Source organism: Solea senegalensis, linkage group LG8, assembly GCF_019176455.1.
Source record: "Solea senegalensis isolate Sse05_10M linkage group LG8, IFAPA_SoseM_1, whole genome shotgun sequence".
Classification (NCBI taxonomy): Eukaryota; Metazoa; Chordata; class Actinopteri; order Pleuronectiformes; family Soleidae; genus Solea; species Solea senegalensis.
In genome coordinates, this window is record NC_058028.1 from 13,786,337 (window position 1) to 13,803,204 (window position 16,868).

General features: G+C 40.7%; 1 protein-coding gene across 5 annotated transcripts in view; it reads left to right on the forward strand.

Annotated features, from left to right (window-relative positions):
• Nucleotides 1–16,868, forward strand: part of LOC122773573 (syntaxin-1A-like) — a 48,324-nt gene that overhangs the window by 8,928 nt on the left and 22,528 nt on the right. For all 5 annotated transcript variants that reach the window (XR_006360904.1, XR_006360903.1, XM_044032342.1 and 2 more), the window contains exons 2-3: nt 3,315–3,392; nt 9,728–9,827. Coding sequence is in view for 3 of the 5 variants with exons in the window: in XM_044032342.1 (XP_043888277.1) it covers nt 3,315–3,392; nt 9,728–9,827 (178 nt within the window). In the remaining 2 variants the exon portion in view is untranslated. The remainder of the gene's footprint in view (nt 1–3,314; nt 3,393–9,727; nt 9,828–16,868) is intronic.

A 16,868-nucleotide genomic window follows, 5' to 3' on the forward strand; every position in this document is an offset into this window, starting at 1 on the left:
ACATACAATTTAATTCCTGCTTTACATCATCATTCAACGGTCGCATTTCATATCCTTGCTCCTTTATTGATTGTGGTGACCTACTCTAGATTATATCCAGCATTCTTAATCATATACGACTATGGGTCGTAATGCTTGAAATTTGAGTGGGAACTAGTTTCTGTGTGATTTTGCTGTCAGCTGATTCCCACATAGACGGGAGATCTCTTGTTGAGTAGGTGGTGAATGTCCTCAGGGCTTTAGCAAGGGAGCAGGTGAAGGAATAGCCAGGACTATTTTTATAAGTGGGGTTGTGTGTATGTGTACATGTATGCAGCTGTTTGTCTGTCTTTGTGAGGACCAGTGTGAGTTTTGTAAACGTGAGAATGAAGGTGGTCGTGAAAAGGATTGGCTTTTCCAAAGAAAAAAACAACACCAAACTTCAATGCCTTGTTCAATTAAATCTCTTGTTGTTAACATTAACCAGATATTTTAATGGACTAGTTGTCTTGTTGTCCTCCTGTGGCTGTAGTGTTTGCCTGCATTTTTGTCATTACACAAATACAGTGGATGTAAATATAAATTTGTGACAAAATTTGTGTTGTGTTGTGTCTATTCATCGGAAAAGTCGGGGCAAGAAAATGCTAGGGATGCACCATATTGGCCTGTGTCCGATACCGATATCACAAACTCAAGTATCTACTGATATCGATATTAGTCCGATACAGTCATTTTAGACTATTTATGAACTAGTAAACTGTTGGATTTCACATTTTTATCTGTCCAATCAATACCCAATCCAAACCAATACTGACCGATGCAGATTCCCATCTCTAGTCGCTACCCTTTGCTGATCTAACAGATCGATCTACAATGTGAGCAGCTTGGTAAGTGCATCTTGCATCTTGTTTTTTCCTGTTGAAAGAAACATGAATAAATGATCTAACGTTGAAGTATATGTGTGTTTGACAGTGACATCCATAATGGATGTTATGAGCCTGTATTATGGTAATAAATCGGGTTATGCTCTCAGTATTCCTCAGTGTCGCTGACACAGATTTTTGAGTCATTTCTAACAGGACTGCAGGAGGCTGCTTAAATTGTCTGTAACACAAAAATGGGAATGTTGGACTGTCTGTCACAGTGGTTTTGCCTGTATTCTAAGATAAACACATGAAAAGGCTGTTGCATAAAGTAGATCTAGTAGGCTTATATTTTATTCTTTCTATGAAAGACAAACACTTTTTTAAATTATTCACTAATACAAACTTATTGGTGGATAGTATGATCAATCATACTGGCACTAAACCCAGCTAAATGTTACACACTAGACCTTTAAATGTATACATTTTATTTATTGCAAGTAATGTAATTTGTGCAATATTTCGCAAAGTTGCATAATGCGTCTATTCTTAATATCACACAGCCATAGCTTGGGTCCTCTCATTGCACATGCTAATACACTTTTACAGCTTTCAGTAACTGAGTACACAGTGGAACAGGACCCATGAAATGCTGGAAAGTCTCTTTGCACAAAAGCCAAACTTGGCTGCATACAGCACAGATTATGAACTCCCGGCGACATTATTCTTCGAAGCATGAATATTAATCTATACAATTGCAATGCCATGACTTTAGTGAGGTAAGTCCCAGCCATAACAACAAAAGTAGATTCAAAATACAGTTGTACAGAATTAGCATAATAATTTTTTTTTGGTGTTTCGGTTTTCGGCCAAGTGTTTCCTGATTTTACCTTTTTTGGTTTCGGCCGACAATTTTCATTTTGGTGCATCCCTACTATAATGTCCATAACACATATTGTGTGTTATGTCCATGATTGTAGCCTGAGTCAAGACGGCTGCTCTAAACGCCTCGTTCAACCTCTTTGTGCCTCAGCAGGAGTTTTAGATCTGGGTGAGATCTGGAGCGAACCACTCGGTTTTCTCTCCTCCCCACCAAGTATATATATATATAGATATATACATATATAGATATATACTGTATTACCAGAGCAAAGACCTCCTTTCTCTGCAGGGTAGTTGGCACTTCTATATGAAGTCTGAACACGCTACAGGTGATATGGGAGCTTATTCTGAGTCCCAGCCTGTCTTTCTGCTCCCCCTCTACCTCCTGCTGCTGCCGCCTCTTTTTTCCTCTGCATCTTATGGTCTGCAGTTTCTCGGTCTGAGACCAAGAAAATGACACCCGTCCAACTGTGTATCAAATGCTCCAAACTCTTCATACAAAGAGTATGAAACAATAGTTTTTTTTTGGAATTAAATTGTTTGCGTGGTTGCAAATCGCAGTGTGGCTCTGTGTTCCTCTCACTTTTATTTGTGCCAATCGCTATGCCATCTCTCACTGAAGTCTGTCCTCCCAGACATTCCGCTCAAGAACTGGTTCCTGTCTATCATGTGGTTTCTACAACAAAGGTTGTTCAGTGTAAACCTACAATGACACACTCAGACCTAGACGCAAAGCAAACCTATACCAGATCAAGAAAAGGTCAGGGGACTTTATAATATCTAACGAGTGTTAATTGTGTGTTAATATAATCAAATGTTTGTGCCCATCCCTGATGTGCAACATTTCACCACATGCATACAAATATTTCCCTGCTGTTAGAAGTATTTTAGAAATAATTATAGTTAGAGGAAGATGAAAACTTCACTCCCTTTCAACGGCGCTGATAAGCAAATGAGCTCATGGGCTGTTAATGAGGAGCTGAATTAGCTCGACAGTGGCTATATGAATGAGAGCCCTGCTAATGCAGTGTAGTGATTGATATGTGATCACAAATGAGCACATATTTCTGAATGAACCACTGGCCTCAATGCCGAGAAGTTTGAGAATCATTTGTTTCGGTTTTAAAGTTTTGCAGCTTTCATTTCTCGTCCCCCTTTTTGTGTGTGTATTTTAGCTGTGTCTCTGTAAATATGGTGTTAATGTTTACTTAATATTGTCTTGTTTGTTTTCAATCTAATTTGTTTTTTGTTTTACAGCCCCTTTTTTCCCTTTCCCTCAAAAAGGGATGGATATATACAGTGTGTGTGTGTGTGTGTGTGTATATATATATATATATATATATATATATATATATATATATATACTGTATGTAGCTTTGCGATGCTTAAATTATAGAAAGAAAATTTTCATTAGCACGTGTAATTGTGTTAGTGAGAGAACCTATACATTGAGATACAAGGTAGAGAGGACTTTTGCATCTCTCTGGTCCAGTTCAGTCACGACCAGTGTTGTTGTAGCACATATATCTTGCACGGGTCAGTGAATATGTTCATTTTCTCATCTCCAAATGTTATGTTGTGTCCGTCCAGGGGAAGGAGATGACAGAGGAGGAGGATGAAGTCGCTGTGGGGATGGATAAAGGCTTCATGGACGAATTCTTTGAACAGGTTTGTTGAGCTCTGATCTTTCCTTCTTTGTCTCGCATGCCCTCTCAGTCACTATTATTTCCATCACGTAAGTCATGTAATATCTTAAAATATAGCCCAGGTCATTTGCTCACTGCAGTTTGCCTGCGTGTCATTCCTTCTCTGACGCTGACTCTAATCATGTTGGCTTTTCAGAGCGAGCTATAATTCCGCTCATGTCATTTCTTTTCCCCTTGGCGGCAGTGATATGATTTATAGTTATTGATGCCGTTGCTGGTGTGGCATGGATTGTTTTGTGTTTTATTTCATTTCAGAAGCACTTTATTGATTCAACCACGTAACAGTGTTTCTCTTTGTCCAGCTCAGAATAACAGCATCCCTGATTTCACCCACTGTTTTCCAGTCTATCCTCTTGTGCATGATAGATACTCAGGGGTGGTGAACCTCTGGCCTCCAGGCCATTTACAGCCTATGAGACAATTTTATTTGGTCAGCAAGGAAAATAAAAAAAACAAAACACTTGTGATAGCAATTATTTTGTTTGCTGACACTGGACCGACACACTCATTCACGTTTGTACAGAATAAATGGAGATGCTATCAAACCACCTATTTAACAAACATGTAGGGGATTTTGGTCACAGTTTAACAACAGCAGATACTCCAATTAAAAAAAAATGGGAAAGAGATAGAGGCACCAAAACAAAGCTGAATTGACCATCCCTGAAAATTAGCAAGAACGGTTTTAAGTTTACTTTTAAATTAGACACATTTGCAGAATAAGGTCATTACCATAATGATGTATGATGTACTTTGACCTGATTTGGTCAGGCTAATAAAAACACATATAGGGGATAGATGTTACTCATCTTTGCTGACATACTTTACATTATAGTGACTCTCAAGATAAGTAGTTGTAGAGGGCACAGAACATTCCACTTTCCAAAGAAATGGACAAACCATCTTTTTTTTTGTTGAGGTAGATGAACAGACAGATGTTCTTGGTAATGTTAACACTCACATCATTGCCTATTTGCAATCACAAGACTGCATGCAGATAGAGACAGTGTTATACGGGCACATTTTGTAGTGAGTGAGCTAAAAGCAAAGAAGTTCAAACCTCATTTGTGAAGGAACGTTGTTGCTGCCAGAACCAGATGTAATTAAATTCTTAGTTTGTCTTCAAGAAGCATCACAGAGCGGATTACTGGTGCATGGCACAAAGTACACAATAAACACTGAAAGACATCTCCAGTTGTTCTGCCTGGCCTTTAATGAAACACCAGACAACACAAATACCATTGAACCAGACGTCTTTGCTGTGGGAATGGTTTGACTTTGCACTTTTTGCCATATACAACACCCTCTGGGTGAGCATTTGTTTGAGTTACTTTTTTTTCTGGCTAAAACCAGCTTTGAGTAGCATCAACACCACAACCATTTGACATCAAGACTCACCTCACCAAACAGAATCAGTTCCAGCCACAAAGCTTACGATATATGTTAAGTAAATTAGTGTCCACAAGGGATTATAATTGAAATAGCTCTTGACAGGGACAAGGTACCCCACTCGTGCTCCATATGCATCATGCATGTGTAAAAATGCATCTATGCATGTATTTGAGTGTATTTTCTTGTGCATGCTGTGCACACAAAGTGAACATCATCTTGGCCCTCAGAGGGGGTTCTAATGTAGTGGCAGTTGACATCTCTCCCTCAGAGAGATGGAGACCTGCTGTGAATCAACAGCCCTATACGGCTACATCCTTCTCTGTGTGGCAAGTGGCCAGTGAGTTAAATGTAAAAAGCAGGATACGTTTTAGTATAAAGAAGGTAAATCAAGGGGAGACAATTATAACTAAGTTGTCAACCACAAGCAGCCATCATGTTTAAGTCATTGACAGACATACCCTATGACAGGGGTCACCAACTGGCAGACCACGTTCCCAGTCCAGACTCTAGACAGGATGCTTCTATTTTAGAGAACACAGCTTTTAAAGCACTCGACTTTGCAGCACTGGTTTAGCACACCAGGAAACTTGCAGACCAAGGGCATGCAAGTTGGGCCACCCCATGTGATGCTACTCAGCCAATCAAATATGTGCATCCCAGGAGTGTAACAAAAGTGACGGAAGGAAAAACAAGTTAAAGGTATAGAGAGAAAAGATGGAGACAAGTGAGGGATACAGTGAGAGAAAAGAGAGGAGGTGAGTGAGCTGGAGATGGGTTGAGAAGAGAGGCTCAAAATGGCCCTGTATATGTTGAACATGTTTGGCTCCACACACAGCTGCGACACCGCTTTCTCCACAATGAACATCATTAAATCTAAATGTTGTTTTGACTCAGCGCTGAGCACCTGCACATATGTATGAGAATGGCCCAGACACCATTCCAGCCCAGATATAAATTCCTGGCAGAGCAAACTAGAGCTCATTTCTCTCACTGAACGACAGAAAGTGGGTAAGTGGGTTATGTGAGGGAAAGAAACTGTTCCATTGTTCATATGTTTTGAGGTCCGTTTGTTGCAAATTAGCCTGAGACTGACATTTTTATAAAAATCAAGCACTTTATTTTAAGATGCACAACTGTACAAAAGCGATTTTATCTATTTTCCCTCTTTTATTTTTAAATGGAGCCATTGTATTTAATGAGAGAAAACATTACACGGTATTATATATCTCTATATAGTTTTAAGTTTCAATAAAAATACATACACACAGGATACAACAAGGTGGCTTCAGTGTATATATCAGACCAAATCATAACGCAAGTTAGGCATTATGATGTTCCAGTGTTCTCTTGGATTTCTTTGAATTTCAGTTGATTACCCTTGCCCTATGACGTTACGGCTGCTTTCATGCAGTTATGATCTCTGTCTGCTTCTCAGCAGCCGGGCTCCCTCTACCTCCTCCTGCATTAGCATTTAGATTCCTTCATTCAGCATGACTTCATTTAAATTGAATGTGTGTGTGTGTGTGTGTATCTCACACTCTGCCTGGTATCCCTGAGCTTAGAGAGAGTCTGTGTGACACTCGGTTTTCAAGCATCATAGGAGGAGCCCAGTAGACCCCAGCTTCTTCAAAATGTTCTTATACAAGGAGTCACTTATCCTAATCAAGGATGTGGTGGAAAGTAAATAAATTGAGCAGCCCAAATGTCCCTGTCCAAAGATTTTTCAACACGTTTTGTTGACCAGGAAGCATTGCATATGCTTTTATGTCCATGGAAAGACTGGATACAATCTCATTTACACCCTGAAAGTGTAACTAGCCTAATTCAGGACTGATTCACACATACAAACAATTTAGAGTTACTAATTGACCTAACATTTAACATCTGTCTGAGAGTGAGATGAAGAAGAAAGAGGGCGATGAGTTAGAGGTGGAGACACAGAGAAGAACTGAGAACAGTTTGAGACCACGTTACTGCCAAGTCCGATCCAGTCTGACTAAATGTGTACACGCAGGAGTAATCGGACTATGAATCACATTATCCAAGTATGCGAGTCTGACTCTGATTTTAATATGACTATTGTGTTTACATACCATTAAGTAACTAAAATCAGACTATTAAAACATGCATGTATACACACTGACTGTTTGAAAGTATGGTGTGAAGATGGTAAAGGCTCCGGAGGACAAACGGGTAATAACGCATGACTGTGAGAGAGCGAAGGGAGAAGATTAAGGGAGCAATGGGAGTGATGGAGTAATCAGGTTTGAACCCTGACTGGAAGCGTTAATTATGCTTTCAGTGGTGATCTATAGGGGAAGCAGAGAGTGGGGGGACCGCGCGCTGCAGGCCTCCGTCCTTCACTTCAGCCACTTACATGACCACGAGTGTGGATATTGATTTTATAGCATTTAAGCTGTGGAATTTGTGTCAGCATGTATGTAGCTGTACACAAAGATATTTTTTACTGCCCTATGTCTGACATCGATCTGTTTGTTTATGTGGTATACATGTACATGTACAACACTTAGATCAATTCCCTTATCTGTACCTGCCTGTACCTCACTGGAAGTACCTGTTCAATTTATACTGCTTCGGGCAAATGGTTGTTTTGTTTTGTTTTTACTGGAACCAACTGCTGTAGCCAACAATAGGTTTATTCCTTTAACAAGACATTAACTCTGTCTCCTGACGTCAGCACAGCCAGATCTGCTGCACCTTATCTCTGTAATCAAGCCCTTTACAAATACCTAACACTACTGCTACCACCACCCTGCCAGATTGTTGCCTCTGCTTCTGTCGAAGTAAGCTTCCAGCCTTTTGGACATACAAATATGAATTCAAGGAATCATGGAACACCAATCATGGAAAACGTGAAACACCATGTTTCACGTTTTGCCTGAGATAAAATCATAGTCGATAAGCACATGAAGTTAATACAGAGAAGGTAAGATATTGGTCTTTGTGTGGTCTTTGAAATGATAGTTCAGGTTTTTTGAAGGTTGTATGAGGGACTGGTGTTCCCCTTGTTTGTGGATATAGAGGCTCAGCAATAAATGAAAATAGAGCTACCAGCATGCTTACAAAATAACCACTTACAACATGGCTAAATGATTAAAAAAACCTATACCCACTCAATTTTACTATATCCCAAGAATACACTTGAATATACTGTAAAATTAGTATTTTTAGATGCAGGGACACAGGAGCTGCTGGTCTCCTGGGTTTCTGTTTAGGTAAATCCAAACAGAAACGTTCAGAAAACTATGTCATAAGATAACACACACACACACAAGTGACTGATGAAGGTAGCAGTGGGTCAAGTCTCTGTGTCTGTGTCTCATACAACCACACGTCAAAAACCTACACTATACCTTTAACATTGTGTGTGTGAGAGAGAGATTCTTGATATTGGTTTATGTCCCACAGCAATAAAATCTGCCTGATGTCTTATGAGAACTGAGACGTGCACAGTGACTCACTGACGCATGTTGACCGTCTAACCAGAGAGAACCTGAAGTGGTTTCATCTTCTGCTCACTTATCGTCTCCTTCTGTTCCTTCCTGGATCCTTCTCGTTTTTGATGCCTGACATTTGTTAGACAGAGGCCCCTATTTTGTGTATTAAGTAAAGAGATAATGGGAGAATAATGACCCAGGCTGTGAGCAGGAAAGCTAAAGTTGCAATGGAATGGAAATGTGGAAAAGTCAAACCAGAGATGAATGGGTTGTCGAGATGAATGGAGAACAGGCCGGCCTGCATTGGAGCAGGTGTAGAGGAGGAGATGGTGATCAGGGGAAGAAGACAGACTGAGAAGAAAACAGAAATTGATGAAGTCACCAGCAGATGTAACCTCCTGCTTGCCAGCTGTTACCTGATTCAGAGGCAGCACAGCTGTGATGAGGAGGAAGGACAATGTCAGATGTGGAACTTGGTGGCAGATGCTGTGAAGTGCAGAGTTCAATGGAGGGTCTGCATGTGATATGCACCGAATCATGTGTTCAAAGGCAGAATTCAAAGTTTTTATCTCCAATTGGCAGCTGGAATCAGCGAGCCTGGCTCTGTTCTATCACACAGTGTGCTTAGTCTGTATAAAGCCCATAATATTCACAATGTAAACTTTGGGGTAACGTCAGATGAGCTGTTTCCTGGTCTCTTGTCTCAGTGCAGAGCTGAGATAACATCTGGAGTTTTTGTAGATATGAGAACAGTTTTGATCTTCTCTAACACTCAGCAGTGATGGTGTGTTGAGAATAAACACATTCATTTTCGTCTGTGATAGCCTTCACATCAATATTTTATTTTACTGAGGATTGTGTAAGCACCAAAACACTGTCACTTACATCACTCCGACTCTTGTGCATGGAAATAACATTTTGTTGTTGTTCAGTTGTCAAATTGTCAAGTTTACCTGGAAATGATGATGTTCTCAAATGTCTTGTTTTGTCTTCAAACCAAAAGAATTCACTTAATGAGTTCTTGTTTTCAAAGAAAACAAGAAAGAAATGAAGAAAATCGTTTTTTTAATCATGAAAAAATCTTCAAACCGGTTAATCGATTATCAAAATAGTTGTCGGTTCATTTAGTAATCGATTAATAATCGATGGATCGATTCATTGTTTCAGCTGTAATCTGTCATAACGGTCAGTTATTTACATGTTCCTTTCTCAGCCTTGATTAACACATTCACAGCTTAACTTCCCGATTAACACTACAGGTAGTTTGACTGAGTCAGTTTCACTTAAGTGCATGCTGTTGATTGAAATAGTTTTGTGTATATTGCTGTATATATACATCTTTTGCATAAACCACCTTCAGTCAGCTTCATTATTGTCCCTCTACTAACTACAGCTAATCACTAGTGCTTCTAAAAGTTCCCTTTTTTGTGTGTCTCTTAAACACCAGGTGGAAGAAATCCGAGGTTTTATTGAGTCTCTGGCCGAGAAGGTCGAAGAGGTGAAGAGGAAGCACAGCGCCATCCTCGCCTCACCTAACCCTGATGAGAGTAAGACTGTCTTTTTTCTTTTTCTTCAAGTTCAATTCCCTAATGCTTAACACAGTTGGACCTTCACAAAAAAAGTACTGTGGTAATTTTGAAAAGACATGAGTGTCTCAGGAGGTCAGGTGGAGTTTTTGCACTTGTGATTAGCTTGATTAAAAACTCACTCCACCACAGGAACTGCTGAGAAGGGTTTGAAGTGTCGACTACGCTTGATTCGCTTCTTCACTGTTTCTAGTGGTAGTGATGGAAAGGAAGAAAACTTTAAACTTTTATAAATTTAAATAGGAATACGCTACAGATGCTTTCAATTGTATAGTTTCCTCAGCGTCCTGTAACTGACTCATGTTACCGTGCTGTAAATATGTCAAGAGTCATGATCTTCAGGTTCGGGTAGCTTAATTTACCCAGAATTCATGGCAGAATTGTGAAACAGATGAATTTTGAAATCTTTAAATTTTGTCCCGTGAAACTGGCTTCAGATCTCAGCCCAACCAAACATGGAAGAGATTTTCGATCAGCACGTCAGACCATGTAGTCCCGTAGCTTCAACAACACAACAGATGAGTGAATATTCAGTAGAAATCATTATCTCATTCAACCCAAACTTGATTTTATTCATGTATTTGACTAAATTACTTTTCTACTTCTATTATTTTGCATCATTAGTCAAGATGGCAAAAATGAACACAAGTTCAACCAATCACCACAACTCTTCTGCAACATTTACATCAGCATATGCTGAGTTTAGCCGCTCCTCTCTCTTCTCTGTAGACACACAGTGAGCTGAGCTACTGCAAGGCTGCAACTCTCCGCCTCTTGGCAAAAAAATCAGCTTGTGTCCTCACAGAAAACATTGTTTTAAATCAGCACTGAACTTGGGAAGTGTAGTCGTAATTGTCCCCACAATTTGTGTGTGATTTGTGTGCTATGTCAAGTGATTTGAACAGGGCAATTTTTATAATCAGTAAATTACTCAACATGTGTTTGTGTAGTTTAAATGAGGCAGCTTCAGCTTAGTAACACATACGTGGGGCTGAAAACTTGCAGCATGTGAATAAACCCCAACATTTTCACTGTCTTTAACAATATGCAATGTGACCACAGAGTTACCAATAAAATCGATGAAGTCCTGGGTTTGAAGGAGCTGATTTAAAGAAGAGGTTGCATTGTACATACTGAAGCCTTCTGTATACTTACTCTTTCACCGCCTAATGGTTGCATCAATGTTTTATCCAGCATTGATTCAATAACAAGTGAGGGAAGCTCTTAATGGGAAGAAGAAAACAAACGTAATGTATTCATATGCGCTGTCATTTAAAAGAGCTGAATAAATTTAGCAAATGGCCAAAACAATGACTCCATCTCTTACAGGAAAATGAAGAAAAAGAGTAACAGTTGATCAGGAAAAAAGCAAAAAGACAGGAACCACACAGACTGTTGATAAAGACGTGATAAAATGGAAGAACCTTGAAGATGTAGATCAGTGCCCTCTGTGCTTTCCGGCTGTTATACTTTCACTGTGAAGTTTCATTATAATCTGCTTTCCTTGTTTCTGCTTCATCTCCATTACTCTTCAGCCCTGTCTTTACCTCTTAATCCTGCTGTTAACACTGTCAGCTGTGTTCCTCACGTTCTCATATCTCCTCCACCCATTTGTGCCGCACTTCTCTTTGCTTTTATTCTGTCTGTGCTGCAAACTACAATTCATTCCCCCCCCTTCCCCTAGCGTCTGTGTTCTCTCATTCCTCTTCCTCTTCCTCTCTCATTTGTGTCAGGGCATTGATCAAAACCATGGCACATGAGGGGGATGTTATACTAGTAACACCTTCCAATCCCCTTTCTTCTCGCTGATTCCCTCCCCTCCACCTTTCGCCAAAGGCATTGATCTGCCTGTAGCAGCAGGTGTCAGATGAGCCCTTTAACTAGGAGTGGGACAATGAATGAAACAGCAACATCAGCAGCAATGACCCTCTTATGACCATCATGATATTCAGGACACCTGGATTTATTTTGATGTTATGGCTTCTGCCTCTTTCTCCAAGATAACTCTTACATTTGAATATCTGGCAGTTATTCAACCGTTCATTACGGTACTGAGAAGCTGACGTCACAAACGTGTGACGTGCTGGTGAATCTCGTCTGTGATTGGACAGTCGTTCCGCGGGAGTCCTGAGGGCTACCGTAATGACAGGTACATGGGTACAAAGCTCTATTTCTCTGCTTTCCTGCATCCATCCATCCATCCATCCATCTTGTACTGCTTTATCCTCCACATGAGGGTCGAGGGTGGCACTGGTGCCAATCCCAGCTGACATAGGGCGAAAGGCAGGGTCACACCCTGTACAGGTCACCAGTTCATAGTCTTTGAATTGCATGCCAAATCCTTATCGGTGACAACAGGATGGTGAGAGAAGGGTTAAGATACAATTTCTTTCAAAATCCATCTCCTCTGTGACGGAAATTGATGCTCATCGTGTGTGAATGTGTCTCCCCCTGATAAATGCACATCAGTCAACCGCTGATGGAGATTTCAGAGTCATTCATTACAGAGAGGTCAGTCTGTTCTTCTCTGTCTGCCTGTTGCATTGTGACACTGACAGGGACTAAAATCATCCTTCTACCAGGAAGCTGCTCTGTCTGTCGAGCACCATTTCTCATGGCGTGTGTGTATAAATGTGTGCGTCACTAACTAATTTTGTTCGGAAACATAATGGTGCCCAAATTGCATTTTTATCATCAAAGCGGTAAAACCAGTAATGTGCGTGGTGCGTTAGGCCGTTGGAATTGTGCAAAATAAAACAAAACAAAAAACAAAACTAAGCACCAAAAAGTTTAATCAGTGTTTCTCATTACTTCTTTTTTTTCTTTTTTTTTTATCCGCTCCTGGGAACACAAGATTAATGTTAAGACAGACCAAAGCACTTTGGGTGAGATAAGGGAAAGTAGCATAAACAAAAGCAAATGGTATTTGCCATGCTAGAGGCACACACTGAATGAATGTGTGATGTCCAGAAATGTCCTGCCCTCCCACCATCACGCTGACATTTGACATTTTTTCTCCACTCTGGGGAAAATACATTGTTCTGCCTGCGCTGTTGCTTGAAAGCATGTTTCTCCAAGCAAATCAAACTTTCTGATGAGAATGTACTTTCCCTATTTCCCTTTCCTTTCTTTTTAAACCACTATTATTGAAAGAGTGAGAATGATCACGGAGTCGTGTCTCTCGCCAGTCTGTGGATAAACAGGCTAATGGAGAAGTGAGGGTGGAAGAAATCATATTTTTATGAAGGCATTTCACAGCATAACATCGTCAGGTGATAAACATCCTCTTTCTGACACAGTTTATCATTTTCATAATTACATCATGTCTCCCAAACCACCCACCTCACCAGCATCACAATACCAACCTCCTCCTCCTCCTCCTCTTCTCTGCTGTGGGAGCTCTTGTGTTCGCTGACTGAGACGTTTTCCTGTTGCTATCCACAGAGTTAATTCCAGCCCAATTGCAGCCCATTTTGACACGCCACGCGCACACGCACACACACACACACACACACACACACACACACACACACACACACACACATGTGGACGCGTTACTTTCAGCCCTGCATTACACATGGTTACAGTCATTTCTACCAGGGAATTTAAGCATGCATTGTAAGTGGTTAAGGCTCTGTGTGGGCAATAATGAGGATGGATGAGGTAATAGCTGCCGGATCATAATGAGTATTGAACCTTTGTTTCCTCACAAGTACATTATGATGAGGGAAAAGAAGACACAAATGCATTTTATATTTAGAAACAAGATTGAATTCATCCTTCCCGATACGTAATTGAATTGTTTGAGCATGTAGTGTTACTGTGTTTGTTGTTGCTTTGTACTTGGGCAGCACGGCATCTTCTCATCTCATTTTGATGAATAAGACTGTGGTCTTGATAGATTTCACACAGAAAAGGTCAACAGTTGGTGCTGATTGCGTCTTCTGTGGCAGCATCAGTGGCCTTAATGGTCGGCGGCTCCCAGGAGAGTGTGAGGTTGGTATAAAATGAAATGGCCTTTTGAGAGATGGTGATTGAAAAACATTTTTTGTCTAACTTTAGACTCGATTTTTTTTTAAAATGCTTTTCATGATTAAACGGGTCGTATTTTTTGGTTTTCACTTTTATTTATTTAGGATAGATACTGTAGATGAATAGATGGATCGTTATTCGGTCCTCAGATGAGATCACAAAAACCATATTAGGGTATGATTTGGGGATACCTGTGCCAATATTGCTTAGCATGACTGCAATCCATCCTGAGGACAGATTCGAGGCATTGTCCTCTGACCACAATTATAGTTCACGTCATTTCTTAAACTTTAAATCACATTCCATATTAATTAACAGTGTAAGTATGGCTTTGATTTGCCCAGCACCTCCTGACTACCTTTTTCTCTCTGTCTACCTTTCACTTCACCTTGCACCAAAACACACAAACACTATTGGCATGTTTCCACTGGCTCGACTCAACTCGCCTCGCCTCGGCACCTGGTACCAGGTACTTTTTTTAGTACCAGCTCTGGTGAGGTTTCAAATGCGCTGAGGCGATACTATGCATGACGTCACTGATTGGTCAGAGTGCCATCACAGGAAGAGACGTCCGACACAAGAAGCCGAACAGTGCCGAACTGTAGATCAGTTAAAAGGACTTATCAATCCTAAAAACGTGGGTTAATCTCCAACAATTACCAGGAAAATGTCTAAAATCTCAATATTTAACAGAGGAGTCTGGTGTATTTAGCGACAGCACTGCTGATCGCGACCGGCATCACAAACCCTGCCGCTGTATGTCAGTCCAGTGACTGAGAGTCTGTGCTGCCGTCATGGAGGAAGTACTGAACAAATCTTTTTAATGAACTGACTCTAATGATTCAGTTACGCTGAAAACAACTGCTTTACAAGTCACTAGTCACTTGTTTGTGAGTGTCACATGTAAAACCCAGTCACGGTAGTTTCATGCAGCCGTGCAGTGATGACTCCGCCCACCTTGAGTAGTTACTGTTTTGTAGTGGTAAACCAACCTATACCGTGCCGTGGCGAGGCGAGCTGGGACGTGACGTCCATAAATTCAGTGGGAGTGTTCATAAGAGACACATTATGGCACATTTTAATGCAAAGTGTGAACTATCTCTTTTTTCCGAGGGAGACCTGGATGAAGCAGGTACGGTGACTGTTGCTGCTGTCGACACCTAGCTCGTGTCCTTTCTCCCACGCTGAGGTGTAACAGAGATAAGGACAGTTTTCAGTGCTGCATTATAAATTTACACAGCAGTTCTCTTTTGAAGGGTGACTGTAGGTGTAGTTCATCTCTTCTAAACTGTTATTTCCTCTCTCTTAAGTTGTAGCTTAGATATTTGTGTCATTGAGGTTCCTCCACAGTGGATAAAAGGTGTGGTTGAATCTGTTAAATCTCTTGGGTTTTTTTTTACCTTCAGCTGTGGAAATCGGATATGTGATTTTATATTTTACGGTTCGTCTTCACACAACGTGAAGCTGAAACCTTGATTTTCACATGTTTTTGCCTGTAGTGGTCAGCACTCGTACTTCGTGGAAGCAGGAAGACCTGTTCGGAACAAGGGCCTTTCTGCAAGGAGTTTGCATGTTCTCGCCGTGTGTGAGTGGGTTTTCCGGTTTCCTCCCACAGCCTAAAAGAATGCAGATTTGGCAAACTGGACACTCTAAATTGATCAGTTTTTAACACCGTTGTCCTGTGATGTCCAAATGTCTGTTGTTAATGTGGAAAAGCACTTGTGTTATCAGTCTCAGAGTGTCCAGTATAATAATGTCTACAATTTGAGGACAAATGAGTAGTTGCGTTACAGAAACACGACATTATAAAGACCCAAAATACAGTTATTTGTGTATGCTAAACTGCCACCATACTGCAGAATGCATTCAGACTTCCTGCTGAGAATCTGCTCCTTAACTCAAAACACTGGAGAGTTTATTTGACAACATTTCTCAGTGTGTTGTTTTACCATCTAACTAGTGTTTTCTGCTCCCTCTGACATCTAAGAATCCAGTTTCTAAAGAGCATCCTTACTAAAAGTCCTCAACTGGCAGCTCTGGAGATGTTTGTTTTAATTGCAGCCTGTGCGTGTTACTATTTCTAGAGTCTAGTTTTTGGCTGAGTGTGCTCCCACCCTCTGAGTGCCGTTTGCCAAAGCCCCTCCACCAAAATGTAAAAGTGTTGTGTAAGGTTCCGATGGTCTTGGTGTGCTCTTCGTTCTTCCTTAACCATATTTTTCCCCGTCATACCGTCGCTGTATCTAAGGTAGTGTTGGAGACATTAAAACACAGCTCTGTACTGTGGAATAATGATATACGATATGATTTTATCTCAAAGTGAAGTTAATATGATTTGTAAAAGTGTGTGAGGCCAAGGACAGTCAGAGGGGCGTGCACACATTAATGGAGGGCAGAGGTAGTACGATGGATTAGTCTAACCGTCTGTCCTCTTGGCTCTTGAATCATCGGACAGCGAGAGGCACGTTGTGTTGCTGCTCTCATGTCGATAGAAATGTCAAGAGTGGGAATGACATGAACGCTGCCATGTTAACCTCACTATACTGTCTGGGGAGATGTTTCAGGTGGAAGAGAAGTTGTTAAAGGAATGGAGATATGAGCTGAGACATTAAAATACAACACTCACACCGGCTCTTGAATGGAACCTGAAAAATTATGTACTTCTTTTTTCTTTCTTTTTTTTACTCGCTGCAAAAACAGTACTATAATTATTGGTGTAGAATTGTTCATTTTGAAAACATGGGAGACCACAGACACAGAACTTTGTAACCCATTTTTAATGTTTCAATCCTGAGAAAGCACAGACTAGACGAGCCAGTGAAGATACAGGACCTCACACTTTCAGGGAGGAGGTTCCAGAGATTTGGGAATTTAGACAGACACAGAGATACATCTTGCAGGACACATTAAACAAGCAATCATACTGTTGCCATAAATCCACAGTTTAGTCCTCTATCTCTACCATCCCGGGCT